The sequence below is a fragment of the Podarcis filfolensis genome (genome assembly GCF_964270895.1).
Source record: "Podarcis filfolensis genome assembly, chromosome: 8".
Taxonomy (NCBI): Eukaryota; Metazoa; Chordata; class Lepidosauria; order Squamata; family Lacertidae; genus Podarcis; species Podarcis filfolensis.
The window spans coordinates 71441556-71461850 of record NC_139611.1 but is presented as its reverse complement, the minus strand read 5'-3'; the positions used below and the strand labels follow the sequence as shown (position 1 = coordinate 71461850).

At 45.9% G+C, this 20295-nt stretch overlaps 1 protein-coding gene across 1 annotated transcript in view; it reads right to left on the bottom strand.

Moving 5' to 3' along the window:
• Nucleotides 1-1167: 1167 nt before the first annotated feature.
• The window catches only part of LOC310768532 (IgGFc-binding protein-like), a 32400-nt gene continuing 13272 nt past the window's right edge, over nt 1168-20295 (bottom strand). The window contains exons 8-19 of the mRNA XM_083626683.1: nt 19254-19453; nt 18296-18437; nt 17740-18068; nt 15124-15697; nt 13692-14293; nt 12525-13089; nt 10401-10978; nt 8133-8703; nt 6518-6717; nt 4022-4402; nt 2660-2986; nt 1168-1380 (exon numbers count right to left, since the gene is read on the bottom strand). Coding sequence (XP_083482809.1) covers nt 2696-2986; nt 4022-4402; nt 6518-6717; nt 8133-8703; nt 10401-10978; nt 12525-13089; nt 13692-14293; nt 15124-15697; nt 17740-18068; nt 18296-18437; nt 19254-19453 — 4433 coding nt within the window. The 3' untranslated portion in view covers nt 1168-1380; nt 2660-2695. The remainder of the gene's footprint in view (nt 1381-2659; nt 2987-4021; nt 4403-6517; nt 6718-8132; nt 8704-10400; nt 10979-12524; nt 13090-13691; nt 14294-15123; nt 15698-17739; nt 18069-18295; nt 18438-19253; nt 19454-20295) is intronic.

The following is a 20295-nucleotide window of genomic DNA, read 5'->3' as shown; positions in this document are numbered from 1 at the left end:
ATAACAAAATAATTTATAATAATTGTGGAAACGAAAGGAAAATGTGAGCAAAGGGGAAGAAATGAATGAAGTGGGATGATATTTGGGAGACTTAGAGAGATGGATATGAGTATTAATGCACCACTGTTATGAGATGCGGGTGGCACTGTGGTGTAAACCACTGAGCCTTGGGCTTGGCAGTTCGAATCCCTGCGACGGGGTGAGCTCCCATTGCTCGGACCCAGCTGCTGCCAACCTAGCAGTTCGAAAGCACGCCCAAAAGTGCAAGTAGATAAATAGGTACCGCTCCAGCAGGAAGGTAAATGGCATTTCAGTGCGCTGCTCTGGTTTCTCCAGAAGCGGCTTAGTCATGCTGGCCACATGACCCGGAAAAAGTGTCTGCAGAGAAACATCAGCTCCCTCAGCCAGTAAAGTGAGATGAGCGCCGCAACCCCAGAGTCGTTTGTGACTGGACTTAACTGTCAGTGGCCCTTTACCTTTTTTTATTTTGAAACTGCGATATGTACTGTTGTATGTACAGTGGTACCTCGGGTTACAGATGCTTCAGGTTACAGACTCTGCTAGGTTACAGTCTCTGCTAACCCAGAAATAGTGCTTCAGGTTAAGAACTTTGCTTCAGGATAAGAACAGAAATCGTGTTCTGGCGGCACGGCAGCAGCGGGAGGCCCCATTAGCTAAAGTGGTGCTTCAGGTTAAGAACAGTTTCAGGTTAAGAACGGACCTCTGGTACCACTGTATTTGTATATGTGCTGCTTATTTTAGGGAACCTAGCATATTTTTATATTGCTTTATTTATATTTTATACTGCTTTATGCATGTATTTTGTATGGCTATTTATTTTATATCGCTTGTATATAAAGCAATGTTTTGTGGGACACACCTTTTCCGCTGCATATATACCGTTCTGTTCCATTAGGAACGGTTTTATTTCGTAAATAATTGTAGCGGTTTTGTCTCTTTTTACAACTGTGCATTGTAGTCTGCCCTTGGACCTTATGGGGAAGAGTAGTCCAACAAGCTCTGTGGACTTAAGGCTGAAGAACACTGCTCTAGATCATATTGCTTCCTTGCCTTCTTGCTCGAACATCGCCATGAGTTTCCTCCCAGACCTCTCACATCTCTGCATATTCCCAGTTAAAATCATGCCGACAAAGTGAAGTTTGCAAAAAAAAAAAAAAAGCTTTATTGATTCTTAAGCAAAAGTGCCATCATTTTATTAGGCAGTCAAAGTAAACTTGATAACAGGTTGAGCAACATTGAACTGTGAAGCCAGGGAATATGCCACACCAAGAAATTTTGCCCAAGAGCTTAAATGCGAAGTTTCTCCCAGAAGCAGCATAGGGAAGGGTTCGTTTTGCTTTAGGTACCTTTTAGGCCTCACTAGGAGAGAAAATTGTGAAGAAGGCAATGTGAGTGTATTTATGTCTCAGTGAGAATCTTCCCAATGCTCCCCAAAGCACTGTAGAATTTTATTTAACACGTAACGGCTCAATTTGCAATGACTTTGCTCTCTGAGCGTAATTAATCAATTACTCCTGGTTTTACAACCTGCTTATTGCTACCAGATGCTATTTTTTTCTGTCTGTAGGGAGTAACTGCCTGCCTGCCACCCAGCCTGCTCTCTGGGGAAAGGGCTGCATGGCAGGGGCTGCCTTGTCCTCCTGGCCTGGACACTGTCACCTTCCCTGCTCCTAGATTTGATCTGGGATGGAAGGATGCTTCCAGGGAGAGGCTGCTCTTTTTAAAAGACAAGAACTTAGAAAACTCCAAGACCTGTAACTTGAAGAGGTTGAGTCTGCTTTTCCATCCTTCCTCTTATTCCTGGTTTCGACCCCTTTTGTGTCATGACCTTTTAGACTGCAAGTCTGCAGGCAGGGATTTAATAACCAATTTTTTGTAAACTGCTCTGAGTGCCTTTTTAGCTAATGAGCAACTTTCCATGGCCTTACTTCTGCTAAAAGACTGATACTTATACATTGGAAAGATAATACAGTGGTGCCTTGGTTCCCGAATGGCTTAGTTTTGAACAAATCGGCTCCAAAACGCCGCAAACCCAGAAGTGAGTGTTCTGGTTTGCGAACGTTTTTCAGAAGCCGAATGTCTGACACGGCTTCTGCTTGAGTGCAGGAAGCTCCTGCAGCCAATTGGAAGCTGCGCCTTGGTTTCTGAACGGTTTCGGAAGTCAAACAGACTCCCGGAACAGATTAAGTTCGAGAACCAAGGTACCAGTGTACCATGCCCACCTTTGAATGAAGAAGAGTTTGGATTTGATATCCCGCTTTATCACTACCCGAAGGAGTCTCAAAGCGGCTCACAATCTCCTTTCCCTTCCTCCCCCACAACAAACACCCTGTGAGGTGAGTGAGGCTGAGAGACTTCAGAGAAGTGTGACTAGCCCAAGGTCACCCAGCAGCTGCATGTGGAGGAGCGGGGAATCGAACCCGGTTCACCAGATTACGAATCTATCGCTCTTAACCACTACACCACACTGGCTCATGAAGGATAGAAGATATGACCACACTTGCAACATGCAAATGGATTGCTTTTAGACATAGAGTATGTATGGATAAATACACTGATATTTGAAATCATTTTTTTCAGAAAGCATAATGACTTCTTAATAGGTATATATACTTGTTAGAATAATTGCAACACTTACATGTCCTCTTTGGTCAAAGACCTTTCTCAGAGCCGCTCACTTAGCACAGAATTCTCCCTCCTTCCAGACAGCAATGACCTCAGACAAGCTTCTTGCTACCTTCCCACTGGGCAGCTTCAGGTCATCAGAGCGATTTCCATTGAAGTTCCCGCAGGAGGCACAGAGCTTTCCTGCCAGGCTTTTACAGACTTGCACCTTCATTTCCCCACGAGGTCCGAGCAGAATTTTTACTTCAGAGGCCAAATGAATAGTTATCCCGTCTTGAGAGAGGCTCACGTGGGCATCTTCAGAGACCTTTGCTGGGAGCGTAATTTTGCGCCCATTGGCCTAAAGTGCAGAAAAGGAGGGAGAAAGGTGTTGGGTTAATGGGTGGAGCAGGGCAGGGAAACCTTTTCAGCCTGAGGGCCACATTCCCTTATGGGGGGGCCACGTGCCAGTAGTGGGTGGGACCAGAGGCAAAAGAGCTGAGGCAATGGATGGCCGCACACTTATCTTTGTATAAAAGGTAAAGGGACCCCTGACCATTAGGTCCAGTCGTGCCCAACTCTGGGGTTGCAGTGCTCATCTTGCTTTACTGGCCGAGGGAGCCGGCGTACAGCTTCCGGGTCATGTGCCCAGCATGACTAAGCCACTTCTGGTGAACCAGAGCAGCACATGGAAACACCATTTACCCTCCCGCCGGAGCAGTACCTATTTATCTACTTGCACTTTGACGTGCTTTTGAACTGCTAGGTTGGCAGGAGCTGGGACCGAGCAACGGGAGCTCACCCTGTCACGGGGATTCGAACCACCAACCTTCTGATCGGCAAGTCCTAGGCTCTGTGGTTTAATCCACAGCGTAGGCTATAATTATGTTAATTTTTATATACATATATGTTGGAAGCAGTCCAGAGTAGCTTGGGCAACCCAGTCAGACAGACAGGGTATAAATAATAAAAGGATGATGATTGAATATGATGTCCCTTCTCTATTATCCATCTAGGCAACCAATATGCATTATTCCTGCTGAAGTGCTATGATAAGAGGTGTGGCTAAGGAAGGGGGAGTGACCCGGGAAGAGTTCCATGGGCCAGATAGAGATGACTGGATGGCCTCAGTTTACCCTCTCCTGCTTTGGTCAATGTGATCTCTGGATGCTGCTCAACTACAATTCCCAGCGTCTCTCACCTTGGCCAGGATGACTAGTTGCTTAAAGAAGCCTGTTGCTCTGTTGGTGAAAGCCTAGCAAGGCTTTGCACTTGGGCAGCACAACATTAAATCTACTCAGGGTAGATCCACTGAAATGAATGGGCCTAAGTTAGTCCTGTCCATTGTGTGTGACTAACATTGGACGCAAACCAGGATCCTGCACCGGGAACTTACCCATGCCTCCTTGTTCGGTTTTACAGTGAGAAACAGGCATTTGAAAAATACATGTATCGTTGTCACTGCTGGCAAATCCCAGCTGTTGTGTTTGTCGACAACTGCCACGATCTTGAACCAAGAGGGGTCACTGCCATTGCAAAGGGTTGCAACCTCGTAAGCCCCTAGATATAGAATTTTCCCAGAGACACCGTCAAAGGAAGTCACGTGTGCTCCAGGGAGGACGGCACATTCTCCATTCGGCCTTATGCAACCGCGCACACCGTTATGGAGGGCACAGATTTCTCCTTGCTGGCAACTGTTTTCTGCACAAACCAGTTGGCCTGATGGGCGGCAGGTGCATTTTTTCAGGCAGTCTTCTGAGACAATATTCTCTCCAGCCTGTAAGATTTACAGCCCAAGAGAGAGGGAGGGGAGAAAAAAGAATTAAAATTTAAATGCAAATGTTTTAAAATATTATTATTTTTAATTCAACATGTACAAGCCTGAGTACTTAGAATTACCTCTATAAAGCTACAATCTAGTACACCAGTGCTGCATAAATGATAAATTGATAGTAAAATGGATATTAAAATAGGTCACATTTTGTACTTTAATATGTTTACTCATACTATTTTCTCATGAACTCTACGCCATGCTCATCAATGGATGTGAAACTGACATAGACCAGAAAGAGACAGATATATCTATCCCTGTTAACAACAGAGACATTCAATGGGGCAGAGAATAGGGAAGAATCTAATCTGGATTCTTCAAAGGGTCCAGATTTATATGTCATAGCATGCTGCATATAACATTATCAGGATCACGCAAAGTCCCAGAAGCCTTTCAGATTTTTCTGGCCCCTTGTCAAAGTCCAAAATGGAAGCAAATAACTTCCCCTCCCCAAATACAGTGGGCAGGTCTGGACAGTGGCGTAGCGTGGGTTGTCAGCACCCGGGGCAAGGCAAGTAATTTGCACCCCCTAACCCGTGGATTTGCGCCCCCTAACCCGTGGATTTGCCCTAACCCCCAGATGTTGTGCCCGGTGCGGCCGGCCCCCCCCTGCACCCCCCACGCTACGCCATTGGGTCTGGACTCAGTCCATCCATCCTCTCACTAACTCCTTTGTGCTCAACATGTTTGGAGGTGAAACCCTGTTCTTCAGGGGTCAAATAAAGCTTTGTTATATAGCTGAGGTTATATAGCTCTGTTGGAGCACAGCCTGGACAAGGAATAGAGTGCCCATCTGTCCTCCTTTGCAGTCCTCTGTTTGAAGGCCTGTCTACTGTCCAGTATAAAGAATCATAAAAAGGGAAAACAGGAGTTACTGCCCATCAACAGTTCAGTGCAGATCAGTGGTGTGCCTAACCCTCTCCCACTCTGGTGCAATGTATTGTATTCCTACTCAAATAATACTAATTATTTCAGATGTTAAGTTTTCTTGTGTCCATCATCACAGCCAGTTGTTTATTACAGGTTCCACCTCTTGGCTCCTCAACTCCCCAAGGAGGAAAGTGCTTTTCTTATCAAAGGTTTTCTGCTGTGATGTGCAGGCCTTCTTAGTTACCTTTGTTATAACCTCAGGTCTCCCTCACCACCCATCTCTTTCTCCTTCCCAGCTGCTCCTCTCACATCTGCTTCCCTCAGCCTCCTTCCTTGGCCTCTGCAACAGCCAGCTTTCTCTTGCTGTCCTCCCTCTCTCCTTTAGTACTCTGCCCCACCAGTTTTGATGGGCCAGAGGCTGCCTCCCTCTATTCTTATTGTATCTCCTTTGCTCCACAATCTTGGCCTTTATCAGCAACTCTTCCTCCTTTTTGTCTCTCTGTGTTTTGCTGCTGCTGTCAGCCTCACCAGCTGTCCTTTATGAGGCCGAGGTGGGTGTGAGAAGGTGACAACCACCCTTTGACATGGTGTGCTCCTTCAAGCCTCTCACTTACAAGCATGCATATGCAACATTCGCCTATGTTACTGTTGTGAAAATTTGAGTTCAGCACAAAGCAATGCATGAGTGGCAATCCGAAGGAGGGAAGAAATATTAGCCCTTGCAGACTCACTACGGGCTCATGTAGACTTCTGCTTGTCCCTTGCCTAGATATTTTCCACTTGTCCTGTGCTTTCCAAGCTGTTTTGCCTTTGCCTCACCTCTCCCCCTTGGAAAACCCTTTCTATAATGCTAAATTGGAGCAATCTGCAATCTGCAGAATACCTAATTGCCATTTGTTCCAATTTAGCTTTAAACCGTGGGTTTTCCTGGTGGAAAGCAGCAGGGCAAAGCAGTGGCGTAGCGTGGGGGGTGCGGGGGGGCGGGCCGCACCAGGCACAACATCTGGGGTTAGGGCAAATCCATGGGTTAGGGGGCGCAAATCCACGGGTTAGGGGGCGCAAATTACTTGCCTTGCCCCGGGTGCTGACAACCGACGCTACGCCACTGGGGCAAAGGGAAGTGTGGGCGAGCTCTTAAAGTGGCACACACATCCGCACAGACACAACAGTTTCCACAAGTGCTGGACTTACCTTGATGTAGCGCCCGTCATGCACGCAGCCACAGTTCTCCATTGCCACACACCTGTCACCGTCAAACAGGTAGCCACTGTCACACTGACAACCTTCGAAACATTTCTTTGAGCATTGGCCCGGAGTGGACAAGCTGGTGCAGGTGGAACCACAGGTCCTTGTACACAACTCATAGTGGCTGTTGGGTGGGCAAGTGAGAGCTGAAAAGAAGGAGAGAGAGGACCAGGGGTTATAGGAGGCAGCAACAGTCCAGGCAGGTATAGCTAACCATTCTTAAATTCTGAAGCATTTCATCCATATAGGACACCCCTCCACTCACCGTTCCACCTCTGGCTGCTTTACTGTCCCGTATCAGGGCTTATTTTTAAGGGCAGCAATAAAAGGACATAGGTGCTGCATCATCAAAATGAGGGCTGGAGAAGCAGGCCAGATCTTTATTTTCCCCAACCCTGCAGGACAACTTTGACAGGTGAGTGGGACCACCTACCTGCCTATCATCTGATGTCATAATGATGTCAGGTGCTTCACACATGTCAAAGTTGAAAGAGCTTGCAAAATGTTTTGCCTAGTGTGTCCCAAACACCCAACAATCTGCAAATTGACATGGGACTGGGAAGCACACAGTGCTTCCAGCTGGTGGTGGAGCATCTGGAAAGCACTTGCACAAAGCGATTTGTAAGTCCTGTGCTCAGTGCTTCTCAAATGCCAGGCACAATGTGCAAAGCTTGCAAAGCACTTCCAAAGCTCCTGGAAAACCATGACTCAGTTAGCAGTGCCTGCAAAGCCCCTTTTGGCCAAGCCTCATTCTTACCTGTGCCACACCTGACATCATATCTGATATCAGGTCTATGTAGGGCAAGTGGGTGTAGTTTAACCAAAATGGCTTAATAGGCCAAATGGAGCAGTGTGGAGGGTCTCTCACCCTGATCTAAATGCCAGACCCTCCAAGTGTCCCTATTTTCCAGGGACAGTCCCAGATTTACAGAAGCCATCCCGGTTTCTGATTTGATCCCAGAATGCTTTTCTTTTCTTTAGGACATCCCTATTTTCATCGTAGGGAATGGAGTTATGTGACCACCGAGCCAAGGAGATAAGGAGATACAACCTTTAGAAGACATCTGAAGGCAGCCCTGTATAAGGAAGTTTTTTAAAAGTTTAATGTTTTATTGTGTTTTTATGTATGTTGGAAGCCACCTTGAGTGGCTGGGGCAACCCAGTGAGATGCGTGGGGTATAAATAATAAAATTATTGTTGTTATTATTATTATGGAGCAGGACATCCCTATTTTCACTGGAGAAATGTTGGAGAATATGAAATGCTGATTTAAATGTTGACCATGTTCTCCCACTGTGCTCCTCCCAATGGCATATATCAAAGTGGCTGTCTATTCTGACACAGTGGAGTAGCCAATATGGTGCCCTACAGTTGTTTTTGGATTCCAGTTCCCATCAGCCCAAGTCAACATGGTCAATGGCCAGAGTTGTTGGGAGCTGTAGTCCAGCAGCATATGCAGGGCAACATCTTGTCTAATATAGCAGAATGAATATTTTAAGCATCAGTGTGAGTGGGTGGGATAAAAAAGAAGGTGGTACTTCAGGTTGCTGTGCAAACTTACGGCAGAAATTGTTTGTTCTCCAGGCTCCAATTGTAACTGCTGCAGCTTGACATGCAGCTACGTAGGCCTGGATGCTCCTACAGAGAGTTTCTCTGGCACCATTGGCTGCACACATGTCATACAGACAGTGGTTGAAGAATTCGGTAGGGTCTACCAAGGAGTGACAGCTCCTGAAGGGGCCGGATTTGGCTTGGATCATTCCGCAGGAACTCTCAAGTCGGTACGGTGCTGTCTTGGCTGCATCACAGATGGGGCATTTATCTCCACAACCATCGGAGCATCTGATACCATCAATGGGAACCTTCCAAGAGGCCCCAAACTCGATCACATTCTGGGTGCTTTTCCCCGTAGGTAGAGTAAAGTCATCGGTCCTGTCACTATTGAAATTACCGCATAGGCCAGTGACATGTCCCTGGTAGTTACTGGGGACAGACACCAAGATGTACGAAAAGGTATCAAAAAGGACTTTGAGACCAAAGTCAGACTGGACAATGATATTGTTGCCTTCCTGGTTGGCCCAGAGTTTCCCATCCTTTGTCTTCATGGGGAGCATGTAGAGCTGTCCATCCACCTGCATTAACCACAGAGAAGGTGACCATGTAAGGGGACAGTTTTAAATTACTATTATTTATTATTAAATGGATTTATCAACCACATTTTTTTGGGGGGGGGGGTACCTCCTAACACAGTTTTCGAATTAAGGGTGTCTGCAGGCTGCTACTATTTTGCAGGAGGGATTCAAACACATGCCAGAAATTTAAGTTTGCTTAATTAAGCAGATTAAAGTACCTCTCTCCCCAGGGCAAGAAATCCACTTTTAAAAAAATGGACTTTTTGCAGATAGGAAAGTGGTGGGGAAATCCACTGAAATGTGTGGAATGAGCAAGGAAGATGTGTTAATGCACCTCAAGCAAATTAGGATGAATACTCAATGACATATGACCTGCCTGAAAACAAATCAGAACGAATGCTCAGTAAAGATCAGACATAGTCTAGCCACTGCACAAGATTTGTATGAGAAAATCAGGATGGATGCTCAATAAGGAGGTCATCTGAAGGAACCCTATATCAACACAGTATTGATGCATCAAGCATCACTATATCAAATATATCAAAGCACAATATTAAAAAACCCTTTAAATGTTCCCTTCAGCAAAACCATTAAAAGCAAGCATGAAACATACAACAATAATAATCATCCAGCACTACTCTAATATTTCAGAGCCAGGCCATACAATACCATTACTACAGCCCAAGTCATAATTTGTTAGCTACTAAAGACTACAGTCGAAAGGGAAATCCTTAAGGTCTATTTGAAAGAGCTGAGAGATGGAGCTTGCCTGTTCTCACTCAGGATCAAATCCCACAGCTATGGTACAATTGCATGAATACATGTGCAAAATCCATGCAGCCATACCCTCAGTATAATCAAAAGCATCTTTAAAGTAGAGGTGGGTGAGTCCTTCAAGGCTCTTCTTGCATTGAATTAGGATTTTCCTGAGTTTCCCATGGAAAGAAGAACAGGAAAAACCTGGAAATTGTCCTGAGTCATTCCATGGGCTTGGAATGATTTTCCTCCACACTCCTTTCCTTGTCTCCACTTAGCAGGAGCAACAGCTACAGAATACCGAGGGGAAAGCAGAGAGAGGTTTTCCTCTCCTACCCGTCTCCCCTCCCCACCACACTTGCTTACAGTGTGATGGGGCAGAAATTTGGTCTTGTTTGCATTTGAATGGCAAACTCCTGAATTTGCACCTCCCAAAAACAATACATGAAGTGAAATGATCAATTCTCCAGATTTTACAATGCAGTTCTCCAACCGATGCATGTGTACAAAAACACATATATTTGGGGGAAATGTTCATAAATGTAATTTACTGGCCAGAACAACATATGAAAATACATTCTGTTGGAGAACGTTGCTTGCCAAAATGTGTATATTATTTATTTTATTATTTAAAGAAGTTCTAAACCACTTAATATTTTAAAAATCTTTGAGCAATCGAGACTGCGTATCACTAAAATGTTGATGGATTTCTATGAGGATTTTTTAAATAAAAAAAATCACATATTGCTGCAGAAATCTGGAGAACTGAACTTGGGGGAAATGAGAAATGGAGAGAAAACAAAATTAGCAGATTAGTCAATATCTACTGATAGGGAACGGGGGACAATGGGAGATGAAGTTCTCCCCAGGGCTCCTGAAACTGTATGTGAACTTTGTCACCATTTCTACCATGAAGAGACAAAACCTGGAACAGGACTTACCTTGAGCTTCCATTTCATCGCCCTTTCAATGACAGCGGTGTATCCATGAAAAGAGACTGTAAGCGTCTTGGTCAGTGACCTGTCATTCTCCACCAACACTGAGAAGTTTGCCAGCTGAGAATTCTTCCCTTGCAATTTAGCTAAAGTATAAGTGCAGGTTCCTTGGAAGTTGTAGGCCCATCCATCAAAAGTTACATAGTGGGAGCCCAAAGCCAAACTGCATTTCCCGCACCCTACCGCATGGCAGCCCGGGACACCATCCTTTACCCTACATTGCTCGTGGGGCCCACAGGAGATTTTCTGGCATTTGACAACTCCATTGTCTGCACATTGGCATCGTTCCTGGCAAGAGGAACCAGGGTAGAAAACCTCTCCCTTCTTGTAGTAGTTGCCCTGGTGCTCACAGCCACAACTGCCAACAGGGACACACTGGTCCCCACTCAAGACAAACCCAGGCTTGCAATAGCATCCTTCCTTGCAGGACGTCACACACCCCTCAGGAGCCGAGAGACCACGGCAAGTGGCAGGGCAGCCGTTCCCGCAGAGCTCGTAGCGAGAGTTGGGTGAGCAGGCAAGGCCTGGAAGAAAGGACAAAAACAGAATGTGGAGAATTTCAAGCTAGCATGTAAGTTATTTTGGCAGACACCTGGTTCTTTGGACACCTGGAGTTGAATAGGTCTATTGTGCTCTGTTGCAGATTCTGTCTACAGTGACATCTGCTGGTTAGAGCAAATCCTAAAAGGTAAAGGTAAAGGTAAAGGTACCCCTGCCCGTTCGGGCCAGTCTTGCCAGACTCTAGGGTTGTGCGCTCATCTCACTCTGTAGGCCGGGAGCCAGCGCTGTCCGCAGAAACTTCTGGGTCACGTGGCCAGCGTGACAAGCTGCATCTGGTGAGCCAGCGCAGCACACGGACACCATCCGTGTTCTAGCAAATCCTAGTCCTTGCAAATCCTAGTCTGACTAAAAAACAGCTTTCTCATATGGCAAGCTTGCGACTTCGTGCATTTAACTTGTGCACATTCAGCTTTATGCTCTTGGCAAATAAGAATAAATAAATGAAATGGGGGGGAGGGGGCTGGGGTTCCAGGAAGAATGACTTTGGCAATCCCACATGCCATTAATATTTATTTATTTATTTATTTATTTATTTATTTATTTTACCCCTCCCATCCAAATGTGTTTTGATTATACACAATTTGACTTTTGGTGCGATCCCCAGAATGTAATCCCTGCATAAGTTGTGGGCTTACTGTATTTCCCATGTTACTGGAGTAGTTGAACAACATGGATGTCTGTCTGTGCAAATACTACTATCATTACTACTATTACTACCTGGCTTTGTTCTGCAACACCTAAAATTGCTGAACAATATCAAGCACAGATATTAAAGATGTAACACCATTCATAGTGTCTGGGTGGATCAGACTAAGATTGATAGTGCTGCCCAGCTGTTTGCTGGGATCAAGACTAAAAATTGGACAGATATGAACCAGGGGCATGAATGATCAGGGTTGAAATGAAATTGATGTGGAGATCAGTAAATTCAAAACACTTGAAATCTAATGCCAAATTTCTTATATGACCTTTTTAACAGAGTGGATCTTTCAGGTGGATCTGAATTCTTAAGTGGTCTGTACATGCCAGGACATAAATGTTGGCTGACAAGTCCAGAGGATCAAACAAATTAAAAAATATTCCAAGTAGTCTTTGAAATCTATACACTATGGATTGCGTCCAACTAAGTTGTACTCAAAGTCTCCCCACTGAAATGAATGGACCTGAGGTAGAATTTCTGATATTTATAGTTAGTCTGCTCTGAGCATGACTCAACTTAGTACTGAAATAAAAACATTTGGAGAGAGGAGAAATTTTACTTCCAAACCTCAAATTTTACACTTGTCAAGGTTTCATGCAATTTGTTTTCAGCTCATGCACCTTTACATTTGGCACACAACTCCCTACAGCAAAACATGGTAGGGGTAAAAAGTACTCAGTTTAATCCCTAGTATATCCAGATACAACTAGGAAAGGGCCCCTGTCTGAGATGCTAGAGAATGCTCTGACTTGGCGTTAGGTTGCTACTCATATTCCTATGCTAAAGCAGCACCAGGAGGTGATACTTACTGCAGAAATTGTTAGATCTCCAAGGTTCAATCACAGCTCCTAGGTCCTGACACGCTGCCACATAAACACTGATGGCATCACACAGAATGCTGTGCCGGCCACGATACTGGCAGACGTCAAAGATGCAATCAGTGAAGTAGGGTGTTGGGTCGATGAGCAGATGGCATTGCCTGAATGGTCCGTCCTTTTTGATGAGGACCCCACAGAATCGGTCACCTTTATAGGGGAGTTTCTGTGCCTCTTCACATGGTGGGCAATTCTCTGTGCAACCTGGCGTACAACCAGGGACCTCCGCCACCTTCCAGCTCTCTGCAAATTGGGATATGCTAGACGTTTGTCTCCCATCCTTCATGATGAAGTCATCATTGGGGTTCAAGTTGTTGTTGCCACAGAGGCCACCAACGGCATTGGCGTATACACTGGGTACAGTGACTCTGGCGTAGCTGTTCCAGTCGAAGGTGACAGTCAGGTCAAAATCAGTCTTGATGAAGCCATGAACACCACTGATATAAGCCTTTATCTTGTCTCCTTGGTAGAAAGGCAGGTTCACAAAAATGCCATTAACCTGGAATGTGATGCAAAGGAACCATCACCACTGCTATAGTATGTATCCAACATTGGTGAACACCAGTCATCCAAATAAGTAGACACAGTTAAATTAATGAGCATGACTGAATTATATCCATTAATTTCAATGGGTATATTTTGAGTAAAACCATCACCACTGTCAAAATGCAAGAGGTACTTCAATGAGTGTTTACATAAGAAAATTGTATTTTGCTGTGGCAGCACCTGCACTTTGAAACCTCCCGCCCCTTGACATCAGGTAGGTAACTTTACTGTATCCTTTTTGGTGCTGGTTTAAAACAATTTGGCTTAGGCAAGCTTAGTAAGATGCATAGATGCCAACTTGCTGTAAATTCACTTAAGTCTATGATTAATTTTAACAGTGTTAATCACTTGTAGCTAACTGTTCCAATATTTCATGTAAACCACCCAGAGGTTTCATTACAATCAGGTGGTGTGTAACTTCTGTGAAATAAATGAAACGTTTACAACATTGGCAAGTCCCGCACTCCACCCTCGGAGCCACAGGCACCATTTAAAAGGATCCTGTGATGACCCAAGGAGCCAAAACATGCATCCAACTATTGCCCATGTCAGTACCTGGATTCTTTGTGGATACTCCTGGCTCAACATGATGGTTGCATTGTAGACTTTCAGAGTCACCACCTTGGTGTAGGAAACATCTGTGTTGCTGCTCCGGTGGTTGTTCTCCACAGTGACAGTGAAAGGCTTGAGAGTCGGGTCCTTAGAGGAGAGCCCAGCCAGCTGGTAGATGCAGGTGCCCATGAAGTCAAATTTCTTCCCATCAAAGGTGGTATAGTGAGGGTCCCCAGTTGCTATGCATGTAGCAGAAACACTGGAGTGACAGCCCCGGACACCGTTGACCACAGTGCACTGCTCACTGGCTTTGCAGCCAGCTGGTTTGCACACCACGATGCCCAGGGTGGGATCACATGTGCAGCGGGAACCACAGGTCTCATCAGCCCAGAATTCTTCTCCGGGTTTGTAATAGAGCCCATTGTAGGTGCAGCCACAGCTCCCAACAGGCACACACTTGTCGACGCTGAGGACGTAGCCATCATTGCACTGGCAGGTTTCCACACATGGCTGTTTGCAGGCAGAGGGAGCCTTGCGGTCGGCGCAGCTGGCGGGGCAGGCATTGCCACAGAACTCATAGTGGCTATTCTGAGGGCACGGCAAGGCTATAAGGAGGAGAAGAACAGTGGGGGTCTAACTACTGATAGAATGTGCTAAAGCCTCAAGTTGGCAAAAGCTGATGTAATTCATGTTAGACGTACAGGTATTTTGGAAATTTATGGATGAAACAAAGCTGCTCTTTGGTGTGGTAGAGGGTACCAGGATAAAATAAGATTCAGCTGTCAGTGTTGTCAGCTTCTGTATATATACATGTTAAACAGAATGGGGAACAAGATGGAACCCTGTGGGACACCACAGGCAACTCCCATGGTGCTGAACAGAAGCCTCCCATGACTACTTTCTTCAAATGGCCCCAGAGATAGGAGCAGAAACACTGAAGTACAGTGCTACTAAACCTCCCCCTCCATGTTATGCTGCAGAAGGATCCCATGGTCAACAGTATGGAAAGCCACTGAGATATCAAAATTAAGGAGAATGAGCAGGATTGCACTCCCTGCATTCAGTGCCATGACCTGGCCTGAAGCCAAACCAGAATGGTTCCAAGTAATCAGCTTCCTCCAACATGCATGAAGCTAGACCGCCGCCACCTCCCCAAGCACCTTGCCCAGAAAAGAGATATTTGCTACTGGCTGATAGACATTGTAGAACTTCTGGTACCTCGCCCTTCTCCAGTGTAGCATTAATCACTCCTTGGACCCACCTGGTCAATCCCTTATGGCTTGTTTGAAGAAGCCAAGATGGGCAAGAGCGAAGGAGGCAGGTGGCCAGCTGTGCTTCTTCAAACAGCATGTCCATATCCACAGGCTGCAATAATCTATAGGCCTTACTGAGACGACTAAGCTATTGTGTTTCTGTATAGAGGAAGAGCACTCACCACAGCCAGAGGTTGTCCTCCAATCGTATATGGTGGCCCCTGATTTCCTACAGGTTTTAGCATAGGCCTCCAAGGCCTGGCAAAGCATTTTCTTGGTCCCTCCATTGAGACACACATCATAAATACAACTATCAAAGAAGTCATCTGGATTCACTTTGGCATGGCATTCTCTGAAGGGCCCCCCTGAGGTTTTGCTGATCAGCCCACAGTAATCTTCCTTTCCATACCGCTCCCTCTTGCTGTCATCACATGTTGGGCAATTCCCTTGGCAGTGATCCCAACAAAAGGGGTCCCCATCTTTGACTTTCCAGCTGCTGGCCCAGCTTTCGATGGAGGAAGCCTTTGTGCCATTGGGGTAGGCCATGTCATCTGCAGGGTTTTGATTGAAGTTTCCACACAGTCCGCAAATGGCCCCATAGTAACTACTGGGGATTGTGATCAGCAGATACCAGTTATAGTCATACGATACTTGGAGGCCGAAATCTGTTTGCAGGATAGCATAGGAACCACTCTGGTACAGCTTGATCTTACCATCTTCAAGGGTCAGTGGTAGGCTGGTAACAATGTCATTTAACTAGAGGCAGAATGGCAAGACAGAACACACACAGGAATTATTGGAGGCTTTTTAGAAACCGTGCCATACAATCCCACAAAGCTTTAGGTTGCAGTTCCAACTGCACATACCTGGGACTAAGCCCCATTGAATTCAATATGACTCATATCTGAGTAGATTTGGTTAGAATTGTGTTGTTTGATGTTAAAGTTGTCATTGGGACCAGTAGCAGTATATGCAGTAGCAGCGCTTACCTGACCTCCCATTGCCAGCATCACTGCGTCTTATCAGGAAGGGGAGGGTCAAGGGGTTAGTGAGGCTGCAGAAAGGCAAACACACCAATGGTGCCAATCCAGTGCTCCTGCTGGTGCATTTTCATTGCACTGAGCTTGCTGTGGTCTCAGCCCTCCCATAAAGCCACAGTGACACCAGTGACAGGAGATGAGGTCAGTGATGCTGCCCCATCCCACTGACCAATACTGGATTTAGTATTGAACAGAACAGCCTATTTTCAGAAAAGTTTTGACAACCCCTTTGGGTTCTTCTTCTTCTTCTGAGATGTCATCTTCTAAGATGACACTCTTCTAGACTATATCTGTAAAAGGTTGGAATGGGATATTTAACATCAAGGCTAGCTGTTTGTAGGTTGTATTCCTAAAAGAGAGACAGACAGATAGACAAAGACACACAGACAACAGATAAACAGAGAAAGAGAAAAGTTCCCTGTATGGGCGGAATTACCCTTCACAATGTAAATCAGGGAACTCTGCCAAATCCAGCCTGGATGTTTTTCTTATTTAATTGGCTTGGCGTTGTGCCTTTGTATTGGACTACATTTGTACTTGCTGGTGGTTGACATCATCCTAATTCATGTTTGCTGAGCTGAGTCACAGCCACCTTCTCATTCATTGACGCCTTTGTTAGCGATGGCTCATTTCATCCCAAAAGACCATGACTTATTTACATGACCAGACAACATTACGCACAACAAGGCCTTGTTTAAACATAGGCTGGGAAATCTGCAAGCATGAGGAACCTGTAGGCCACCCAGATGTTCTTGGACTACAGCTCCCATCAGCCCCAGACAGCATGGCCAATAGTCAAGGAGGATGGGAGTTGTAGTCCAGCAATACTTGGAGGGACACAGGTTGCCTATCCCTGACCTAACCTATTGATTGCAGGTGACTCACAAGGAACTGAGACCTTTGCCAACTACCACTATCCATTGTTCTGCTTCGCATGACCAATTATCTATTTTTGGTAGCTTAAACTGTTCAATGGTCCTTGGGAACATTACTTGGCAAGCCAGACAAGTCAAGTGAACACTTCTGGTTTAGTAGTGCGTTCACATAAGGGCGTCCATAACCAAGCCAACTCCAAAAGTATTAACAGCTGCTCATAATCCAGCTTGAACCCATGAGCTCAAGACAAGGATTCAAATTGTGTGTGTATTTGTGCACCATTCAGTTTTCACTTTGCAGCATTTATAGCATCATTATTCAGTGTAATGCCAAGTTGTGTGTTGGCGATTACCACATTTTTCTGAATTGTATAGATATCTGAATTCTTGACACTGGCCTGCAATCATTGGCTTCTATTCCCCCTCCTTATTGTTTTTGTTCTATGTTAGTCCAATATTAAGGGACGCGGGTGGCTCTGTGGGTTAAGCTACAGAGCCTAGGGCTTGCCGATCAGAAGGTCGGTGGTTTGAATCCCCGCAATGGGGTGAGCTCCTGTTGCTTGCTCCCTGCTTCTGCCAACCTAGCAGTTCAGTGCAAGTATATAAATAGGTACTGCTCCGGTGGGAAGGTAAACAGCGTTTCGGTGTGCTGCTCTGGTTCACCAGAAGCGGCTTAGTCATGCTGGCCACATGTACACTGGCTCCCTCGGCCAATAAAGCAAGATGAGCGCCGCAACCCCAGAGTCATCCGCAACTGGACCTAATGTTCAGGGGTCCCTTTACCTTTACCTTTTAGCCCAATATTGGGCTTTCAAAGTGCTGTATATCAGAATGAATTCCATTACACTCAGTGGGGTCATTCCCCCCTGACTATTTAACATACCCGGATTTTTCCAGTTTCCAGTTTGTGGATGGAGATCTTGTAGCCATAGACATAGATGTTGGTCAAACGCACGTAGGACACAGCCTGGTTGCCCCTGTTGTCATTCTTCTCATCGATAGTGAAAGGCACCAGCGTAGCATCGTTCCCACAGTACTTGGCAATAGTGTAAGAGCAGGTGCCCATGAAATCAAACTTCAAAGTGTCAAAGGTGTGATAGTGTGGGTCCCCCCAGCCCCAGCAGGCTCCTGAGAAGTCTGGGATACATTTGGCTTGGCCGTTCTCAATCCTGCATGTTTCCTTTTCTCGGCACTTCAGGGATTTACATGGATCTGAAAAGGAAGGAGGAAATATGAGAAAGTGCTAAATGCTATTTAGGGATGGCAACTATCAGTGGAGAGGTGGAGCTAAGTTTTAGGCATGGTGAAAGACAACAGGACATCTTCTTGCCAGTATATATGTGCCATGAACAACATTCAGGGCTGAGGTAAATTGTAGTTCAACAACATCTGGAGGGTCACAGGTTGCCCATCACTCTATTGAACGAATCTTTCCTTACCCTTATTTACACATCTCAAGACGCCATCTATGGTTTCACAGTTCTCGTTTGCTGCACAGCTATGGGCTTCGCAGATAACCCCCTGGCCTGGCATGCAATGGCAGCTCTCCTGGCATACATTTTGCAGAACCTTTTCGTTGGGCTGATGGGAAATTTGGGAAAAAATAAAATGAAGTAGTGATAGAATATGGGCAGAACCAGATATACAATAGAGATGTAGTTGTGTACTGCTAATAGTATCCACTAGGGCTGTGCAAAGACCACCCACAGAATGGGAAGAACTGCCCTGTGCGTCCCCATGGACCAACCAGGTGTCCTCTGGTGTCAGGGACTGGAATGAAGAGGCAGAGGAGTGGTGGAGATCGCCTCCCCCATCTCCTGTAGCTGACAGGGGAGAGAGAGAGTATTGAATTATAGCCAAGCTATGAGGGAGATAACGAAGCACAGACTGGCAAGCAGCCAAGCTATATGGAGTAAGGAGAAGTAAGGGGGGAGATAGAGCAGCCAGCGAACACTTCAATAGACAGCATAGAGGACCCTCCATCCCCTAAAATGCGACGGTCGTTAAGGGTACAAGAGCAATGTGCGCAGAGACCTTTGGCAACAGGAGGCTTCCGTAGGGACCGATGTTGTTGAGGAAGGGGGAAGGAGGAGGAGCCAGAGTGAGCAACTCAATCATGGAGGAAAGACTGAAATGCTTTGTCTGTTACCGCAGTGACTGAATAAATCATAAGTAAAAGCTTTCTTGTTTCCTCCTGGCATCTTGAAACCATAGGGATTGGAGGGAGAGAATTCCTCAGGCCTGACATCCGGCTGCTTTCTTCCTAAGCCCTCCTGGCCATTCACCTCTTTGGAGCTATGTATGCTACATGACATATCCTGGCTCTCCTAAACTATCCTGCTGGAGGATTTGATTTGAAAAGGAAGGGAGGTAGATAAGGTTTGGAAAGCCACCTACCTTGTAGTAGCGTCCATTCTTTAAGCACCCACAGTCTTTTGCAGAGACACAGCCAAGGCCGTCGAAGAAGAAGCCATCATTACACTGGCAGCCCTCAGCACAGGTCTCCGGACATTTCGTAGAATCTGTGATCTTGGCACAGGAGGTGGCGCAGAGCTGGGCACAAATCTCATAGTGACTGTTGGCGGGGCAGCGCGGAGCTAAATTGGAACAGAAGAAAAACACTCATATTAGGCAAAAAGATACCCAGCGATACTTAAGATGACTGGGAAGCTGGAGAATGAAATCAGAGAGTGTGACTAGTAAACTACAGAAAACACAACCCTGCTATGCAGCCTGCTTGAGTGTTTCTGCCTGGCTAGAATTATTAATTATTAAAAATTCTTATATTAATTAATAAATTAATTTTGTCCACTGCCCTGTACCTGCAGGGTGTGCCAAAAGATAAAATCACAATATAAAACACAAAATGCATGATAAAAACAAGAACAAGCTAATAAAGCCACTTTTGAGCTCGAGAGGAGGTGGGGTTGCGGGCTTCACGCCCCTCCCCACGTGCGCGGGGGCTGGGTCCCAGCCTCTGCGCCATTGAGGGAATCCTTGGCTGCGTCATCTCCCTAGCCAGCCAATCAGCTGGCCTGGGGAAGGCGTGGTTTGCACTATTTAGCATCGACGCTGCCAAGGATCTCCCTCTTTTGCCGCCGTAGCTCCTCTGGTTTCCCACCCACTCGCCCTTTAGGTTTCATAAGACCTTGCTATAGACTTTGGTTGGTCGCTGTTAAGGGGCCTGGTAGGAATTTTTCCACTTGGCAAATTGGCACCAGCCACTTGGTTTTTTATCCTACCTTGTAGCAAATCGTCACAACTTCCTGGGATTGGCGGTTAGGCATTGGTAGGGGTAGCACATGAGGACTTGAAATGTATCGGGTGCATTTGACCACACACACCTTGGACTGTGTCCCAAAGCCACAGGGAGTCAGATCAGAGTCTGCCCTTTCACCTCTCCAGTTAAAAGCACAGCACTGCTCAGTCCCCAGTACTT